The sequence below is a fragment of the Falco rusticolus genome, chromosome 6 (assembly GCF_015220075.1).
Source record: "Falco rusticolus isolate bFalRus1 chromosome 6, bFalRus1.pri, whole genome shotgun sequence".
Taxonomy (NCBI): domain Eukaryota; kingdom Metazoa; phylum Chordata; class Aves; order Falconiformes; family Falconidae; genus Falco; species Falco rusticolus.
Window position 1 is genome coordinate 50,340,382 of NC_051192.1, and position 20,430 is coordinate 50,360,811.

A 20,430-nucleotide genomic window follows, 5' to 3' on the forward strand; every position below is an offset into this window, starting at 1 on the left:
GGAAAGCTGCCTGGTGGAAAGAGACCTGGCAGTTCTGGTCAACAGCCAGCTGAGCATGAGCCAGCAGTGTGCCCAGGTGGCCAAGGCAGCCAAAGGTATCCTGGCTTGTATCAGAAATATTGTGGCCAGCAGGACGAGGGCAGTGATCGCCCCCCTGTACCTGGCACCGGTGAGGCCGCACCTGGAACCCTGTGTTCAGGGGGGGGGCCCTCACTGCAAGGCAGACACTGAGGTGCTGGAGCGTGTCCAGAGACGGGCAACGGAGCTGGGGAAGGGTCTGGAGCACAAGTCTGATGGGGAGCGGCTGAGGGAGCTGGGGGTGTTTAGTCTGGAGAAGAGGAGGTGCAGGGAGACCTTATTGCTCTGTACAGCTACCTGACGGGAGGTTGTAGGAAGGTGGGGGTCAGTCTCTTCTCCCAGATAGCAAGCAGTAGAACAAGAGGAAACAGCCTCAAGTTACACCAGGGGAAATTCAGGTTGGATATTAGGAAGTTTTTTCACCGAGAGGGTTGTCAAGCATTGGAACAGGCTGCCCAGGGAAGTGGTTGAGTCACCATCCCTGGAGGTGTTTAAAAGACGTGTAGATGTGGCAGTTTGGGACATGGTTTAGTGGTGGGCTTGGCAGTTCTGGGTTGGACTGGATGATCAAAGTTCTTTTCTAACCTAAACAGTTCTATGATTCTATGATCTCTTTAGCACTAAAACTCTTGATCCAAATTCTGACTTTTGTTTTGTGTGTCAGATGGAGGATGGGATGCCCCTGTTTTGGAGGAGGTGAGACAAGTACCCAGCTCATTTGCTAGCATCAAGATGAAACAAGGGCCAGTTTTACTATTTAAAGTTCCAGCAAGCACCCTTACAGCACAACTCAGGTGTAAGGAAACTTGCATGACGTGTTCTGTGATGAGCTGTTCTTTGAAAACATTCTTCTAGATTCAGTATGTGTTGTGTGCTGGACTCATTGGAACACTTTCTCGGTCATGAGGCATAATTCACACTCTTGATTTTATTAAGGAATTAATCTTTACAAGGACAGTCTTGGCTTCCACTCAAACCAGGGTTGTCTTTACACAAGACAGAACTCTGAAAACAGGATACTGTGAAAGCCTTTGGGAGCCACGATCTGCAGAAAAAAGTTCTTCCTGGGGGTGGTTGGACAGCCATTTCCACTTACATGACACCCTCTGCATGCCTAAAAATAAGGTCCTTCAGGACAGCTTCTACAAGTCAGGTTAAGGATTGAGAGGCTGTGATTTCTGACATTGATTACTTAGTGTTTGTATGAATAATTAATTTTATTCATTTTAATGAATACAAATATTCATTCATGTTTGGATGAGTCACTAATAATTATTGTAGTGAAAATTACAAGTGTTGATGACAATTTACCTATTAGTTTGGTTAGTGACTATTTCTGTGTATGTCAGTTTAGTCATGAATAAACCTATACATTTGAACCCCGGAGTTTCCTCTTTCAGTCACTCTTTTAAGAAAATGAATAATGCCTTTCCTCCATAAGAGAGTATTTTCCTGCCTGGGATTTGAACCTGATCTTTAAAATTGTATCTGGGGGTGTCTCTTTTCTAAAGCAGGCTTTGAATACCTACCCATGAAAGCATAATTTGGAGCAGCCAAGCTCTGTTCTGGAACGTAATGTGAGCGTGCTGCATTGATGGGCTTCCTGTCCACCCATTCATATGTTCAGAGACATTATGAAATTGGGTGTAGCTTATTGGCTACAATATGGGCTGACAAATAAGACATACGTAACTGACTGTATTTTCATTTCACAACACTTCTTTAACTTGGAATCCCCCTATGATGCACTACAGTACCTTTATACCTTGGGCTTTCTAACTGTTGTTTAACAGTACTTTTATTATGCTGTGCATAAGCGTGGAAAGAAGCATGAAGGGAGTTTAATTACTATTTGATTCTCAAGAGTTGTCTACACATTCACCCAACCAATCTGCCTTGGCCCTGCTTTGGAACTCTAGCTTTGACTTTTACAACCCGGAAGGCGTGTGGTAAGAAGCAGGAGTAGGTGGGTCACATCACATTTGTTTAAAGAGGTGGAAAAACTGACATTCATCCTGTTTGAGAATAGTACTTCATTCCCTATGAAATGGCATTCCTGACAAAACTTAGTGCCAGAAATACTGAATCCTATTACTCCAGAGTGAAGAGGCAGTTCTTGAACAAGTTGTTAGTAACTCCTCTTCAGATTTCAGTGTGTGCTTTACTATAATTTTCCCCAAGTGCTTATAGTAAAGTTTTGTTATGTTGAATCACATATTTATATATTTTTGTGGTTATAAAACATATAGTATTGAATATGAGCTTATCTTTTACAGTTTCTGCTTTCCCAGTTTAATGATGTAAACATCTATGTTAGTGGGCAGAACCCTGGAGAAGCAGACCAATATATAATAGCGTACCAAATTTGACAACTGCTTCCAGCTGCATAATTTCAGAGGAGGTTTTATAACTAGAGGGATTTTGCACGAAAAAAAATGTTATTTAAAGCATGAGTCATTTTTAATTACAAAAGAGAATGCAAAGTACTTGCTTTTAGTAAAATTAAAAGAGAAAATAAACAAAAGGTATTTATGAAATGTCTTAGTGTCATAGGCTTAGGAGCATGACTGAAAGCTAAAAGACAAATCTAAGTAGGCAAGACAAAATCTTTCTTTTTTTCTAGAATGTTTGTCTTTTAAAAAGAGCCTACAAGGGTTTTTTGTGGTTTGGTTTTTTTTTTTTTTTTTCCCTATAAACATTTGCTTCATTGTACTGATTCTCAGAATAGTAGGAATTGTTAGTTGAATGAATAAAATGATCATGAAATAAATTAGTACAAACATACAAACACTAATTGTTGCACTAGAATGTATCTGTTGTCAACCTTTGCAGGTTGTCTTGCAGTTGTCCATTTCCATTGGCCCCAAATGGTACTTACTGAGCAGTTATTTTTCATTTGTTTGGACCACGCCAGTATTACAACAGGCAGCATAAGAGAATAATGATCTGCATTCTCTGGGTTACTGAAGAGTCAGCACAAATTGTGGGAACAAATAACAATCAGACAAGGCAGTGTTTTATAACATCAGAACTGCAATCCATCTTTGGGATCTTTCAAAGCTGGACTAATAAAGACCCACTTACAATCCCCAGCAGAGTACAGTTTAATTAAATTTGTCCATTAGAGGACTCCTCCCCCTCCCTCTACATTTTAGAAATTAATTCTGCTTTCTGCCTATTATTCTTCCTACATCACAGATGCACTGAGCCTTCGTAACAGACAGGTCATCTGCATCACGCTGAAAGTCCTCCAGCACCTGGTGGTGTCAGCTGACATGGTGGGGGAGGCCTTGGTGCCCTATTATCGGCAAATCCTCCCAGTCCTAAACATCTTTAAGAATATGAATGGTGAGTTATCCTAACAGACACGGTGTCTTTCAACTCCTAAGGTAAAAAGGGGCTTAAGGCAGAGTTAATTAACAACGTAGTTAAGATTTATTACGGTATATAAACTCAAATCCATTTGGAGCTCTAAATAATGTAAACTCCCCCCCTCCTCCTCTTACTATTCCCTAAGGATGCACTGAAATTAACAGTTTCATTTGTTATTCCTTGCACGTACAGTTTATTTAACACAGTACAGAAGCACTGAAGCAGTTCTATAATCTTCCAATAATTAAATTGTAAAGTTTTTTAACAGTCTTTTGAATACATTAATAAATTGCAAAGATTTTTTCCTCCCTCCAACACATTAGTTTAGTCCAGCGTTTTTATTCTGTTCTGTGCTTTTTACAAGCAATTCCCTGCTACCATCAGTCTTAGGAAAGAATAAAAATAAAAGTAGCAATCAAACTAATTAATTTGAGAGTCAAGAGAACTCCTTGTTGTAGAAAAATTTCAAATTACATAATGTCTAGCAAAACAGTGATGTTTGAAGGTATTTCTGCTCACTTAGCAGGTTTTATTATAGAGGCATTTAGAACCAATTTGTATCTACAGTTGAGTACGTTGTTTTCTTTGTAGTGCCAGTTTCAGTCTTTAATAACTGATACTGAGTACTGTATACTGTGAATGCATTTTAAACCTCAGTCACCAGCTGAAATCAACAACATGCATCTTGCTTTTGCCAAACTAATCTTTAAAATATTTTTTGTAGTAGATCTATCAGTATTTATCTGTTCCATTACATATCAAGTTACTGACTTTAAAGTTTCTGTTACTCACATGCAGCCATACAGATCAAAAGTTAATCCCTCACAATCTTGCAAAAGAGGTATTTCATTAAATTCATGGCATTTTAATAGTTATCTACAGGACTGCTTCCTATTATACTTTTTGTTTGCATTACTACAGAACGTATTATTTTATATTCACTTCCAATGAGTGTAAGATTCACCTCAGGTTGAAAAATGCCTGTCTAAATACTGACTTGGAGGCTCAAAAAAGACTGAGATTTTAGATGCCTTTAAATACTTATGTGTCTGTGACTTGGTTTTACTTAGTGAGAAACTTGCAGTAACAGATGGAATTCCATAAATGCAGTGTGGTTCAGATGACTGCTGTGGCTTTCTAGAAGTTGTGGAACGAAAGTTTATGAACAAAATCTGTAGGTTGAGTTTAAGTAATTTCAGTAGGACTCCTTATGAATTAGAAGATTTTCCCTTAACAGATCCAATTTCAGTATCTGTCACAAGACTGTAAAAAGGACTCTCATTTATTAATGAATATACAGTACATGCTTTTTTCCAAATTTCAGCCTGAAGTAACCCATTAATTCTCTTGACTAGGCTTTTCTGCAGTGATTTCAAATGGATAACAGGGAAAGCTCATGTGTGACTGGGTACATAGCTTAACAAGGCATTAAACACATTCTAAATATAGCCTAAGTTTTGATTGAATTGTGAGCAAAATAAAACATATTTTCAACATATTTTCATGATATCTGTGCTACATTAATTTTACCTATATCAAACTACACTAAGTCTTGATATTCAACAGTTAAGAACCAAAAAAAAAAGAAAAGAAATGTTTCAAAATTAATACGTTTTATTAAAGCACTACTTTTTTAGAAATAAAGGTTTTGAAAGGTCAGTATTCCCAGTAACAAAATGGATACTGTTTGCAAGGCCTACCATATGAAACTGCTCAACTTATTCAGTACTTGCATGTGGATTATAGAGAGTCTTCCTCTGTCTCCCTCTGCCTCAAAAGGCTTGCATTTATGTCCTCCCTCGCTGGTTGTTGACAGAAAATGTATGCTCCCTTCCTTCTTCTTTCTATCTCCAATATGCTTAATAGGCAACTGAGGTACAGGTCTTAGCTCCCAGTTGTAAGGAAGGTGTAGAGACTAATCCAGGCTATTTTCTCCACTGCTTGTTCATGCAGGTGAAAGACAGGGTGAGTGGAGTGTACACTCCTCTTCATTCTTTTATGTATACCTTGAGAAAGGAGCAACTGTGGTACATCTTCCAGGAATTGTATGAATTGCGGTCTATTAACTGTGACACTCTGGAATTTGTCCAGAATTGAGGTAGCTGGAAGGAGCCATGATTTAGTCATTGCCACCTCACTAGATCAGTATCTATCTGCTGAAGGAACTCTTTCCTAAATTCAGCATCTGTGAATACCACTCTGACACTAAACATTAGTGTTTTTAATAAGACATTATGTTAATTATAGACAATGTTTAATTAATAAGACATTAAGGTCAGCTTACCTTAAGGTCAAGTTACCTGGTGACCAGCTCAGAACAAAGTGATTCTTCGTTCAGTGTGTGTGATGTGAGGTTCTGGAACTCCTAAACTGAAATTCTTTGGATACAAAAAGTTCACATGGGTTCAGTGAAGGCTCAAAATTGTCATAAAAAGAAATATATTGCTGGTTTGGTAAAAGACATGGATCAACTCTGGCTCATGGCATTCCTAAACCACAACGTGGTGGATGCTGAGAAATTATTAGGTGAAATACCATAAATGCTTATCCCACATTCACATTGCCTAGTCATCTTTTGAGGGGCACACATTTGGACTAGAAGGACATTTGCTATTATCTAAAATATGCATTCTTATGTTCTTCTTACACTGGTGCCTAGCGGACTTGCAGAAAATACTCAGTTTCCATTGAGTTTAAAAATGTTCTGGCACACAGGTTCCTCAGAAATTTTATTCATCCTACATACCTCTGATTTGTCTGAATGACAATTCACCCCACAATATTAGACAGGCTTGTAAAGAAAACAGTAACATACTTCCATTGGTAAGATTTTAAGGTTAGGATATCACAAACAGGTATTTAATAAAACAATACAGAATGTAGTCTTAGCTTCAGCTTGTCACATGCTTATCTCTTGAGTTGTTCTTCAGCCAACAAGATTGGTAAATCATTGTTGAGAGTTCCCAGTATTACCTGACCTCAGAATATAACAGCCTGAGAACAACCGGTTCTGTCCCACTTAAGTATAAGAAAATCTTTCCAAATTCCCATCTGTTTTCTAACACTGAGGCTACAGTTTCACAGTCAGCAGCAGTGTTATTTAGTTGCCACTGCCTTCAAGGGGCATTGTAGTAAAATAGGAGGTAACCTTGATGACACCCCCTGTAGGCAGCTGTTTAGTGCAGCTGATTGTGATTCCCACTGCAGAATTTTACTGGATTAGCCACGGAGACACTGAACTATATAAATCCTCTTTTCTGGGATCTGATGGTTTTGGTGTTTAAAGTTGGTATATTCTTGCTTCTATTCAGCCTGCTAGCAAATTGTTTCTTTACCAGCCTGAAATGTTCCTTTACGCAGTTATTAATGCATTCATTTTAATTGTATACAGAATATTGATTATTCACGTAAACACAGATTTTTATGTGTTCCTTTGCTTTTCCATTGTACTTTTTGACATTTCCACTTTTTCCTACTTCCATCTGTTACCTCCAAATCACCGTCATTATTTTGTAAACATAGACCTTCTTGTAAATGAAGACATTCTGATACTGATGTCTTTTCCTATCTTATGATGTCTCCCAAACATGCTTGTCTCAAAAAATAAATATCTTCATAATGCTTATGTTGTCCTGATACCAGCAAAAATGGTAAAAGGCTACTGACCTTTGGGAACAGAAGGTAATTTAGTTATTTAGTTTCAAAATTTTAGCTCCCTTAATAGAAACCTTTATTAAAAGATTTTTGGTCAGTTCTTTACACAGTGTCTATTGACTTGTTCTGCATAATAATCTTCTGCCTTTTAGTGAAGTGTATTTTTCTTGTAGTTTCATATATCAAAGAAATAATTTTGATTTGATTTTCTGAATTCTCTGTAAATTTATGGCAGTCAGTGAGAACGCACGATATAAATGGAATTGCTGTTAACCAAAAAATTAATGTATGCCAAATACATTTTATCATTAGAGGTTGTTGGCCAGAAAACAGGGAATTGATTGCCGGACATAATTTCTGTAATTTGGATCTGGGCATGTTCTGCCGTGTTCTTTCCATTTGTATTTCTTATGTACAGGTGACTTTACTACTGGTAAATTTTGTACATTAAAAAAAAAAAAACCAACCAACAAATCAAACCAACCAAAAAACCAAACAAGAGAGAGCATTGATGAAGAATAAATTAAAAGTTTTAATTATTAAAAACTTCTAAAACATGCTCACCCATCTGAGCTGTAAGATACAGGTAAAAATAAATGAATACAACCTAAGTTACAAATGCCAGGGGAAAGAACCAAGCCTCCTAAAACAGTCTGTCTGAAAGCCAGAGGAGAGAGCTCAGTGAACTTCTGAAGAGTCTCGATAGTGCACAAGGGACTTTTTGGTGCACAAAGCGCATTTGGTGTCTGACTTTGTGCCCGTTCTGGAGCTTAAGGCCCTAACTCACAGTACACATTTTCATTGGTCTCCTGAGTGCTCTGTTGCAGAGCGTCAAGACATAAAGAGCAAAGTTCTGTGGTCAGTGATGCTCCCACTAGTGTCTTTTTTATCAGTGGAGACAGTGACAGTGTCCTCACCAACTGGCCACGGTGTGCTCTAAAAGGGGTGAAGCTTTCTGTTGAATCTGTTAGCCAGAGTCATAAGGCTGGCAGGAGAGCAAGAGAAAGGAACATGATTTCATCCCAGTGACTGGGGAATGCTCCTGGGATGCAGGAGCTCTTTGTCTAATCTCTGCAGACTGAGACGGGACTGACTAGCAGTCTCTAAGCAGCTCCCCAACATACAGACTGTTATGCAAATGTGCTGCGATGTAAAGCAAGAAACACAAAAAGTCATTATAATGATTACTAAGTCTTTTATGAACCCTGCAATGCCACCGTAGTTTTTGTTTAAATATGTAAGTTAAATGTACTCTTATGAAACTTATTTCAGTCTTGTGAAGAGGGAAAGAAAAATGTGTATAGACCCAAGTGGAAATACTATTTTTCTGCATCATAACACCTTTTCTTTTGGGGTCTTATTTTCTAAGCTGCGTTTTATAAATCTGTGAGTTATGTGAGGTGAACACAATTTAAGAACAAATAGAATAAGTTTGTTCTTTTATGAGAGCAGGCAAAAAATAAAAATAAAAGGCAAAAAGGGGGTCTTCAGAGCCTGGAATATGCAATTATGGTGTATGTAGACCAGAATACTGTCAGAAACAGAAACCTGTTTATTAAAAAGATTAGACGGTTATGAACACCAAATTTCTCGTGTTTAATTTACCTGACTGCTAAATGAAAATTTCATTGATTTAGTTTAACAACTATTTTATGCCATCAAATCCAAGCAGTCTTAACAGCTGTACTACACCAATTCATGTACACAAAAATACTTTCATGTCACCAATTTATATTATTCAGTAGTTACCAAAAGCAGCTTTGCAAATAAAATGATGTAGAATAGATGAAAACCACACATTATTAGGATTTTCCTGCCTCAGACAAAGAAGTATGGGGTGGCACCGCACTGTGGGAGGTACCTCTCCAGCACGGTAATTTCATCTGTGTCTTGTTCCAGTCACTGTAAGGCGAACAGTGATAACAGGGCAGACTGAAGCCCAAGTTCCTTTTGGCTGCAATAAAAATGCTTTGACACTGAGTAACTTAAAGCTTACATCAAATTCTGACAGTCTTTACCTATCTAGCCTGTCCTTTAAAGTAAAATTTTAGATATATAACTGAGAATACCGGGTGTAGCTGAATCATAGCATTCAACGAAGTGTGAAGCCACAAAGTAGAATTACACTGCATGCTTTACAGCGCTTGAACTTCACTTGAGAAAAAACATTTTCTTGTCTGAAAGGTACTTCATGTACTTTGGAGAACTCTATTTTATAAAACACAATAGTACTACATAGACTTTAAATGAAGAAGCAGAACTTAAGTGTTTAATTGCAGGAGCAAGAGACTGTGCCTACAGGTAAAAGTGTTCCCTGTATTGGAGCTAGAGTGTTTTCAGAACTGCTTGTGTGTTCCAGAGGCAGCAATGCCCCTCAGAGTGGTTCATAGTTATTAGCAAGAAGCAGCAATTATCCTTTAATGTGAATGAATATGCTTTAAAGAAAATCTCTTGCCCAGAACGTTTCACCTGTTTGCTCCTTCTGAAAAAGAATGTCAATCCTGTTTTAAAATACTTGAGTTTCCCAACTCTGTGTTCAGAAATCATGTTTCAGTTTTAAAAAAATGGATAGCTTGAACATCAGCTTTTACAAAGTAATGTATTTGAGGTTCTCTTCCTTTCTGCTCTGAACTTTGAGATTTCAGATTATTCTCAGGCAACTTTTCTCAGGGTTCCCCTGCTACTAAGATTAGATGCTTTATGGTTGTTTTTTTTTAAACTGAGAAAATGGAGACACACAAAATTAATTGATTCATGGTTGAGATGTGGATAAAAACCACCTAATGCCATAAGGTTATTGATAAAATAAGGCATCTTAGTATACTATTTTATCAGAGCAGCAATATAAACTGTGTATTAAATCCAGTTTTCAAATTGTTCTTATGCTTCATGGTGACACTATTCTTCATGTCCCTATGTATATTTTGCAAGCTTTTTCATTATTTCCAAGCTTTCTTTGAAGTCCATTTTCTGAAATCTGTTATGCTTTCGGAAATTTAAACCAAAGACTCTGAAATGGCTTTAAGGATACGCAGTTCAAGGGAATGAGATCCCCATGACGACAAAGATCTGAGTGAACAAGTGAGTTTTGATATGTTTTCTGGTTTTTGATATATACCTTCAGCACAAGAGGATTCAGAATGTTCTGATTCATTAACATTTAATGACAAGTCTTGGGGTTTTTTTCCCCAAATGGAGTCTCTTGTACCAGTAAGTCACCTTTTTAACCAGATAAGAATAAATTGGTTGCACTCACAGTAGTTATCATACTGATGAGAAGCAAAATATATTGTCATTGCCAAGTGTAATTGATATTATTTCAACAGGCTTCCAGTGAATTATAGTTCTAAGAAAATTTATTTAGCAAATATACTTGAATGTTTTTAAGAACATCAAAACATGTTTCTTCTATGAGATCAGCTGATGGTCTTTTACAAGATGATTTTTTAAAATGTCTTAGTTTTTTGTCAAATCTTGAAAGCAAAACTCTCCCAAAATAATGTTTACTGTAATATTTGAGTATGGATTAGCAGGAAAGTGATCCTCAACATTTAACAGCTGTTGTGTCACATATTTTGTTGCACACTGGCCAATCCTGACTTGTTTCAATGACTGTTGATGCATATGAAGTTGCAAAAAACCCACTGGAACTCTGAAGTACAGATATCAGAAGTTACCAAGACCCACCTGTATCAGAACATTTGTTGCTTTAGTATCTTTAATGCAAAGCATTTGATTTTAAGCTGATGATACAGTAAACTTCTAATGTATAATCAAAACCCTGTCAGGTACTTTATTGCACATTTAGAGAATTATCACATTTAGATCATAATTGCTGGGTAATTTCTAATTACTGTTTAATTTCTTAGCTAAAAATACAGCATCAGTCTGTGTAAAATAAAACTGACTCAGCAGTGATTAATTTGATGTTATTAACACTTAGCACTTACTTTTAATGTGTTAATAGCCTAATTAATTCAACATCTTGAATTCTTGATAAAAAAAAATTACATCTTCCCACGTCAGAGGGTGTGCATTGCATCCAATATTTTCTTTTTCCTTTTTCAGTTTTTAATTTTTTGAGTATGTTGACCCAAGGAAAGGAGGATTGTCTATTGGATGACACATAGAGGTGAGAGTTAGGACTTCTGGATTCAGGGGAAATTCATGGATAGGTAAAATAATGGAAGCATCAAATTCTTCCTATGCCTCAGTGTAAACATCTGTAAAATGGGTATAACCTCAAAAAGTTTGTAGGCCTCTATTAACATTAACAGCAATTATTCAGAACTTTTACAAAGTTCCAGGAGTGTGGGTATATATGTCAGTGAATCATCATTTTTGTAAATTTAGGAGTTCCTATCATGCTTTGGCTTTGCTTTAATACTTTTGTGGGATTTGTGTTGCTATGGGAAACAATTACATTTCAAAATCCCATGTCTGAAGAAGATTTGAACATTCAGGACTGGACTTAGACAGAATTGCAATAGCATCTGCAATTGTGCCTATTCTGCACACTTATACCTGTCTTAGTATCAGCAGGTCAGTATCTGGTCTCTAAATGAGACAAGGAAGTGCCTAAGCTACCTGAGAAGCCCCTCCTGTAGGCATGCTTTGAGCAAATCTAATGCAGAGCTGAACATTAACGTTAAAATACAGCAGGTGTAGACATTTTGATTTATTTTTCTTGCAGCTTTGTTTCTGGCTTGTTTGTTTTGGGTTGGCCAAGAAGGCCAATAGCATCCAGGCTTGTATCAGAAATATTGTGGCCAGCAGGACAAAGGAATGGATTTTCCCCCTGTACTCGGCACTGGTGAGGTCACAGCTTGAATCCTGTGTTCAGGTTTGGGCCTCTCACTGCAAGGCAGACACTGAGGTGCTGGAGCGTGTCCAGAGACGGACAATGGAGCTGGGGAAGGGTCTAGAGAAATAGGCTCATGAGAAGCAGCTGAGGGAACTGGGGTGTTTAGCCTGAAGAAAAGGAAGCTCAGGGGAGATCTCATTGCTCTCTACAGCTACCTGACAGGAGGTTGTAGGAAGGTGGGTCTCTTCTCCCAAGTAACAAGCAGTAGGACAAGAGGTAACAGCCTCAAGTTACACCAGGGGAGGTTTAGATTGGATATTAGGAAAAGTTTCTTCACCGAGAGGGTTGTCAAGAACTGGAACAGGCTGCTCAGGGAAGTGGTTGAGTCACTGTCCCTGGAGGTGTTTAAAAGATGTGTAGGTGTGGCACTGAGGAACATGATTTGGTAGTGGATGTGGCAGTCCTGGGTTAATGGTTGGACTGGATGATCCCAAAGGCATTTTCCAACCTAAATGATTCTATGGTTCTATGGGGTTTTTTTCAGAAAATAAAATGTGTGTACAATTGTGCAGCTGGAACTAGAACCTACAGTACTCAACTGCTGTTTGACTGTGCAATGCTAGGCACAGACTCCTGCTTCATCTGTAATTTCCTCTTTGGGGAGGAGTTCTGAATTCTTTGCTAAGCCTCACCAAGCTATAGCATGATGGATGGTGGAGACCATCTTAGATTTGTCTAGCAAAGTACTACCCACAGAATCAGCTAATTCAGCAGGTGCCCAGTTTGATGGGATTATATCTCCATAGATTCACTATTCCCCAGCTGCCCCAGGTAGATCAGAACTGCACCTCCAATTCTGCAATTCTGATTAAAGCTCCCTAAGCTTTGAAGGAGCAGAATTTCAGATGTCCACCTTTAACTTCTCATTTTCAATTGATTTGCTGCAGGAAACTCTTTATGGACTTCTTCGCCACCCTTCTGAGGCCCCTGATTCAATTTGCAAAGACCTGAGACACCTACATTTCCTCTCTAGATTGTTAAGGCTTTCTTTGTATATGCTCCTTACAAGTAATCTAGTTCGTTAAAAATTTGACTGCTATCCTTCCAGTTAGGAGTTATTCCTTTCTTCTTGGGAGTTCATATTTACATTTTTCACATAGTTGGTTTGCATATAGTGGGACTGGGAAGTGATTTCTTCAGTTGGACTGGCACCGCCTGCTTCGTTTAGGACTACTTTCAGAGTACACCTTAAATAAGTCTGAGAAAATATTTTTCTGCATCATTGTTCTCTTTTTATGCATGTTTGCAAACAAATGTGCCAAAGTTGGAGGGGACATATTTTTTGACTTGCCACATTTATTAAGGTAGCATATTTTTTATCATAAATATACATCTGAAATATGTGTTGATTTAAAAACTCTAAGTGGATTATGAAAATGTTTGTTTATTGCAGATTAATTTGTATGCTCAATTAGTATTTCTGTTCAGAGAAGACTATTTCTGTGAAAGTCAGTGTGAAGTTGCCAGAATCGCAGAAATTGGCTCTGCACCTGGTTTTCTGTTCTTATATCAAATAAAAGAAATAGGTGACAGGGAGAGAGGAGCTTGGGAGGGAAAGGCAACTCTTTGTCTGGATTACAGTTTTCCTTGTGGCATCTCTCTCTTGCCCTCAAGGAAAACAGATTAAAGCCCTATGTAATGGGATGATACCAGTGGAAGCATTAATATTGCAATTTGGTTAAACAACCAAATACTCGGGTGATTAAAGTGCTTTGGGTCCTTCAGTTATTATTCTGCTGCATCATTTCATCTTATTTCAAGCCATTGCTTTTTTTTATACATTTTGAAGAAAGCTCTAGACAACAAAGTTGGTTTTGTGAGGCCCATAGCTCTGGACTATTGATTCCTTTTTCTATATTGTGCAGCCATCATCCTCCTCTTTAGACACACTGACAAAAATATGTGTTCTTGTTATAATATCATCTGGCCATCCCAATACTGATGCAATTCATCCATGAAAATTTCAGTTTCTTTGACAGGACTCTACTAGCTGAGAGGTACCATTTTGACTGGTCTTACTTGAGAATTAGGTGAACTAGATTAGATGTTTATGGTCGGAGCATTCAAGTACTACTGTCTGCATCTAATCCAGAAACTTCTTCATCTAAGAGTTATATTTTTGAAAATCAAAACCAAAACCAAACAACCCAAAACACCTTTTTTTTTTTATATTAAGACTTTCCACTTATACAACACATTAGGTTCCCTGTTATTTTCTGTTTGAAAGCTAAATTAAGCATTCAGGGAAATGTAGGAAATGCCAAAGCTAACATTTGACTCTTAACTCTTCTTGCTTAGTTTTACATATTACGATACAGTTTCTAATCAAGTGTTTACTTACTGTTTCTAACATAACATAAATATTTTGTACAATTTTTCACAACCTCAGATGAATGTGTAACACTCCAATTGCTTTTTACTTCATTGTTTTTTTCACTGCTGTGCTGATGCTGTACATTTTACTAACAGTTTCTGTATTCATTTTCTCTCTGCGGAATATATATAAATTATGTCTTCGTTATTTAACAACCTTTGCTGCAATTTGTTGGCCAAGTGCTTAGGAAGTTTTATGTATGTATTTGGGAAAGACCACTTGGGGAGCCGTTGGGAATAAGTTTAAAATTTGTTCTCTCCAAAAAATATGTATACATTCAAGGGAAATGAAGTATGGGCATTCAAGGGAAAAGTGGCCAGATTGAGGACAATATAATATTAAACATTTTTCCATATTTTAAAAGCTATGAAATTCTCTTTAATAATTGTATAATGCTCATCTGTCTCCTTCCCAACAAATTTGAAGTCTGGTAAAGAGGAATCTTACCAAAACTTTTGAGGTTGTCAACTATAGTTTTTTACAAAAAAGTATGAATTTTTTATTGAAAAAGTAGAGCACTGCAAATTGTTTCTGGTCTTGGGCTGAAATCAAAACAAATTATCAGTTGGCACAGAAATATATTTGTCTGCAGTTCCTGCTGCCGTTCTTCAAGTTTAATTTTGATGCCTTACGCTCTCATTCTCTGCTGTAGCTTGCGTTTTCACCCACATTAAGTTCTCCACTATACTCCTTATCCAGGACCTGCACCGATCACTGCTTAGTCAGTGGGTGCCTCATGAAAGGTGTAAACAAAATGAAATAAGTGTGAAGCTGTAACTTCAATGAGCCATGGGGACTGAATTTCTCAATCAACTTTTTTGTTTTTACACAGGTGAAACTTCAAATAAAATATTTTATGTTCAGTTTTCCACTGAAAAGTAAATTTTTTCTGTGGAAAATTTTGGCAGAATCTTGGCATCAAAGCCTCCATTACAAAAATATTTTTCAAGTAATTCTATTTAAAAGTATTAGTTCTCATTACAACTGATATATGAGGATTTCTTACTAGATGGACTTTTCTCAGTCTTTTGAAGGTGTTGGAGAGATCTTATTTGGAAGAAATCTCAGAATCATTTAACTTTTTGAAGAATTCCACTGTTCATCATATGTGTCTTTCTCACAGTAATTTTCCATCAGCTACATTTAGGCTGGGGTTTGAAAACTCCTGTAGTACTTCTTATTTTCCCCTGTTTTGTCTGTCTGCTTGGTTGAATGCATAAAATCTGTGTTGTTTAGCTGTTTATTTACGTATTGATCTATATCAGTTGTTAAAAAGGTAATTATAGAAGGCCAGTGGTCCTCACACCACAGGATAGTTCATTCTGGCCTTAATATTTACTACCTAGATCTAGTTGGACATCTCCATGCCACATGACTATAGTGGTAGGGTTTGTCTTAAGAAATAAAAAATGTTAATAACTGAGGAAACTCCTTATTCTTCTTATTTTTAATTCCCATGTTTCCTAAATGGGTTATCCAGTTGTTACTTTATCAAATAATTAAGGATTATGGGCTAAGTGAGCAGGGATGAAAATCTTGTTATTCTAGAGTATTTTTTCCTGTTTCATCATTGACACTATTAATCTTCCTTTGTTTTTTAACATACAATGTCATGGAGAAATTATCAAGTCTGTTTTAAGGATTAGGATGATATTTATATGAAATTTTACTATTACCTTTATGGTTGTGTAATGCTTATTTTTCCCCCTTGTATTACATACTGCAACCAATTTGAATGGTGATTAACTGGGTGTTCTCACAAACAGTAAAATCTTCTCTGTACACAGTTTCTACCACAGAACAGTAAGAATGCAATGAGATGCTAAACTAAGAAATGGTTGGTATTTTATTCTGAAATACGCAGAAATCCTTTTTGCTATTTCTTTATCATTTACTCTATTATACTACAGCGTCTTTCCCAACAGACTTTGAGGGTAGCCTGACAACTACTAAATCTGAAAAATTATGAACATCCTTAATTATATAAGACCATTGATTTAATTTCTGTGTTTTTAATTTTCACTATGTCAGATTTTTGTGATATTTTATTTTTACACAAAATTGAACTTGAAAATGCCTGTAAAATTTACCAGGGCACTTGCCAATAAAAAGAAGATTCAAGTACAGCAATTCTCACAAACTCCAGTAGATTTCATGTTTCATACTTCATCTTTATATCTGAAAAAAAAAAATATTTCAGCAAAAACAATAATTTAATATGATATCAAAGGTTTATTAAAGCCTATAGAGAACAGACTGGCTTTAAAATGAAGTCTAATTATTAAACTTGCTTGTTGAAAAGATGTCGAGGCTTATCTATCAGGCGTAAAATTGTTCTTTGGATCAGACAACGGAAAGTAAAAGAATACTGGGGGCAGAAATTAGATAAGAAAGCCTATGTTATTCAGTGGCTGCCACAATCCAGCATTGTAGGATAACATTATTTTAATACCAGGCAAAACAGGTCTCAACTCCATCTACAAACTCCTTCATAACTTCTAACTCAAAAAGTCACAGTTGGCCAAGACTGTGACATCATGTCAAAGAATAAGACATTTAATAGTGTTCCAGTGAGTTTCCAAACCAGACAGAAGAATCTGGGATCATGTTAAGTATTAGTAAGTACACATTATTAGTAAGATGCTGTAAAAAAACCTCAACTTTTTAAACTAAGAAACATACCATTGCCCCAAATCCATCATTAGGATTCAGGAAAGAAAGCTGGTTGAGGGGAAAAAAAACCAAAAAAACCCCAACACTATGATGGTTTTGTGGTTTATGTAGTATTAATAATGCACAAACAAAATAGAAAAAGACTAGAGATTCTGAAGGCAGTGTTTCAAAGACATTTTATCAGCAGTGGCTTCTAAAAATACTTTTATAGTTTTATAAGCAGGACATTATTAAATGGCTGGAATTTAACAAAATTCCTCATTGATTTGTTCTGTTTATGTGTTTGCATTAATTACATACAGATGTTCAGATTTAGCAAATAAGATAAAAAAGTTGCATGTTAAAATATTTGAGAGGGTTTTTTACTAGGAAAGACAACTATATCGGTTGACAATCTGGATTCTGCAATAAGAATCATTATATTAAGCCTTTTTTGTAAAAGTTACTTTTGAAAAAAAGTGGTCAGTTAACTTACAGTGCTCCATGTTTATTTTTATATTTCTTGTTCTTGTTTTGATCTAACAAAAGTACTTCTTATTACCACAGAGAGAAATATATTTGTTCTGCTTGCTTGAGTGCCAGCAGAGATACATAGTACATTATTCAAAGGCAGGATTCTGCACACATTTACTCTCCTATAATTAATATTTATCATGTTTTATCCTGACCAGGCCAGGAACAGGCTGTACCTTTTCTACTATACTTTGCTGGGCAGAAAACCATTTAGCTGCTGCTATATCATCATCATATATTTAAACTATGATTGTTGGTCTTCCACAGTAAGGCTGCATGTGTTTTGAATATGAACAAAAGTAGAATTTTGTGAACTCTTGCAAAATGGCAGGCAAGTCCTTCACTGGTTTCAGCTCTGTCTCTAGGTAACTGTGCTCTCAGGAATTTTTATGTAATTTACCACTGGATTACTTTATTGCTCTTCTTTCAAGATGAGAGTTCCTTTGGAAGTAATCTCTTCCACGAATTTGTGAGTTCCCACTGTGGGTTGGGGAAGTCTCAAGTACAGACTGGGAACACTTTTAAAATCTGTGAAACATTTGGGATTGAGATGCAATGTTTAGCATTACAGTCACTACCTATGTGATGAAATGACATTGAGAAAATGAAAATCGAGACTTTCTTGTACAACATGTATGAAGTGTACAAATTCTGAATATTAAAGACTATGAATTACAAGAAAATCTACAATGGTCCATATTGATCCATAGCATGATAGTTATTGTTAAACATAATTTAGGTTTCAAAGAGGTGTTCATTTTATTTCAAGACCTTACTCAGTGTAGAATTTATTTTAATTTGCGAAATTACATAAATGGCAGCATTATTGGAGGGAAAATATTTTTGAAGGAACTATTAGACAAATTATGACCTTTAAGTTGCAGTGCAGGAAATAACATATTTTCAATAGTAGAGTCTTCTATTTCAAAAGTAACAGTCTCATTTCATGTACATTGCTTTTCAGATCTATAGATTTTTTTTTAGTAAGTTACTCTGCTTTCAAGAAGAGAACAGAGGTTGATTGCAGTGAAGAATGACATTTCATTTTTTCTTTGGTTATATCTAATGTAGATCTATCCTACATCTAGAAGCACAACTAGAAACATTTTTTTAATGACAAAATTTTATGTGTGACCTGGAAGTGTATAAATTTAGTTTAACATAAGATGTTTTCTACACTTCCACTTTGATTTCATCAATATTTATACTCTTTCACTCTTGAGGACTTGCAGCTATATCCTGAAGTTGTAGTTAAGTGCAGACTTTTTATCCTTCCTTGTAAGAGGAAAACATTATAAAATCCAGATTTCCTGCTTTAGATATGAGAACACAAAAAATCTGGGACATTTCATAGATCTTCATTAAAATTCAGAACATTATTACTCTTTATGCTGTTTCTATAAGCATTATAGTTTTGTAAACATGATGGAATTTTACTGAAGAATTTTGGTTGACGAGCCTTTTTGGTTCAGTTTCAGCTTTGTTTCAGGGTAGAATAATACATTAAGTTTAGAGGATTTTTTTTCTTTTTCATTCATGACTGTTTGAGTCATTGTTTAAAATCCAGTGCTGCTTGCAATGTTGTCTGGGAAAGAATGTGACAAACAATTCCCTACTGTTGTAATAAACTGTTTTATTTATTTTTGCAACCTTAATACTTGTTGATTTTGCTTTATATATTTACCATTTTATTTGCAGATGTTTATGTAGCAAATCAAAATAAATATAGTCGTTTTTATTTATGTTGGACAAAAATGTATGTTTAAGAATCTTTATGATTTTATTTATTTATTTACATAAAAATCTCAAAACATGTAAGCAAATCCTAAAAATATTTACAGTTTTGTATACTTAAGCTATTGTTAATTTTCCTTTTTCCAGTGCTTTTAGTTGTCATGTGTGAATTTTAAAAAATTTGCTGCAGCAGCACTGGAAGATGAATTTTAATAGTACTTTAGCCTTAAGATACTTTGGTTTTGTGCAGGTTTTTTTTAACATTTATTTGAGATTTTAATTATTTACTCAAACGGCAAACTGTTTCCACCACATCATGTATCTGTACTTTATTCTGTAAATGATGAACAGCAGGGATTAAAATTAAACTGGTGATATGACTTCACATGATTAATTGCAGATGAAGATTAGAGCCTTGATAAACTAATTATCAGAGAAGCTCCTCAGTGTGCTATTTTCTTATGCAGGGTCTAATAAATAAAAAGCGATTGGAGAGGAATGATGATGTCAGATTTTACAGTAACTGAGATGACATTTCCCTCTTGTTTTTCAGTGCATTCTTTACTAGCTTTTGTTGCTCCCTGTCTTACATTTCTGTCAGTTACTCATGTGCATAGTGTTTAAACACTGTCCTACTAGTTGTGATTGGCTGACAGTAGGAAAAGATCTAAAACTGGTTTTGTGGATATCATTTGTATATATGCATATTTGTGTGTATACATACTTATACACAAGCATACACACATCTATTAATGCACATGCACAGATGCTACCCTACTCTTCTGGAAGAAATTTCTTTTAGCCTATAAAAGTATCGTCAAACTTGTATTTGGGGGAGTCTGTGCCATATCTCCTTTGAAAATAGAATATTGATGCCAGCTGGGGAGTAGAAAAGGTGGTACTACCGTGTTGGGTTTGGGCTATGGATACTTTTCCATGTTATGGAAGACTGGTGGGGTCAAAAACACTGGGACACTCAGACATTTGTAATTCCTTGTGTTCATATATCCATCTCCTGCAGTAAGCACATCCCAAAAATTAGAATACAATTCTATATGATAATGTAGATATTACAAGAGAATCTCTTTACTTTATGAATCATTGAGAGCAATGTAACATATGTTGTACATCTTAAAAACCAGAACCTTAAGTCATCAGGGTGTCTGTT

At 36.1% G+C, this 20,430-nt stretch overlaps 1 protein-coding gene across 3 annotated transcripts in view; it reads left to right on the forward strand.

Annotated features, from left to right (window-relative positions):
• Window positions 1–20,430, forward strand: part of PACRG (parkin coregulated) — a 250,778-nt gene that overhangs the window by 151,806 nt on the left and 78,542 nt on the right. For 2 of the 3 annotated variants that reach the window (XM_037392583.1, XM_037392582.1), the window contains exon 5: window positions 3,277–3,426. The exons of the other annotated variant lie outside the window; for it this stretch is intronic. In XM_037392583.1, the coding sequence (XP_037248480.1) occupies window positions 3,277–3,426 (150 nt within the window). The remainder of the gene's footprint in view (window positions 1–3,276; window positions 3,427–20,430) is intronic. 3 annotated transcript variants of the gene reach the window in all.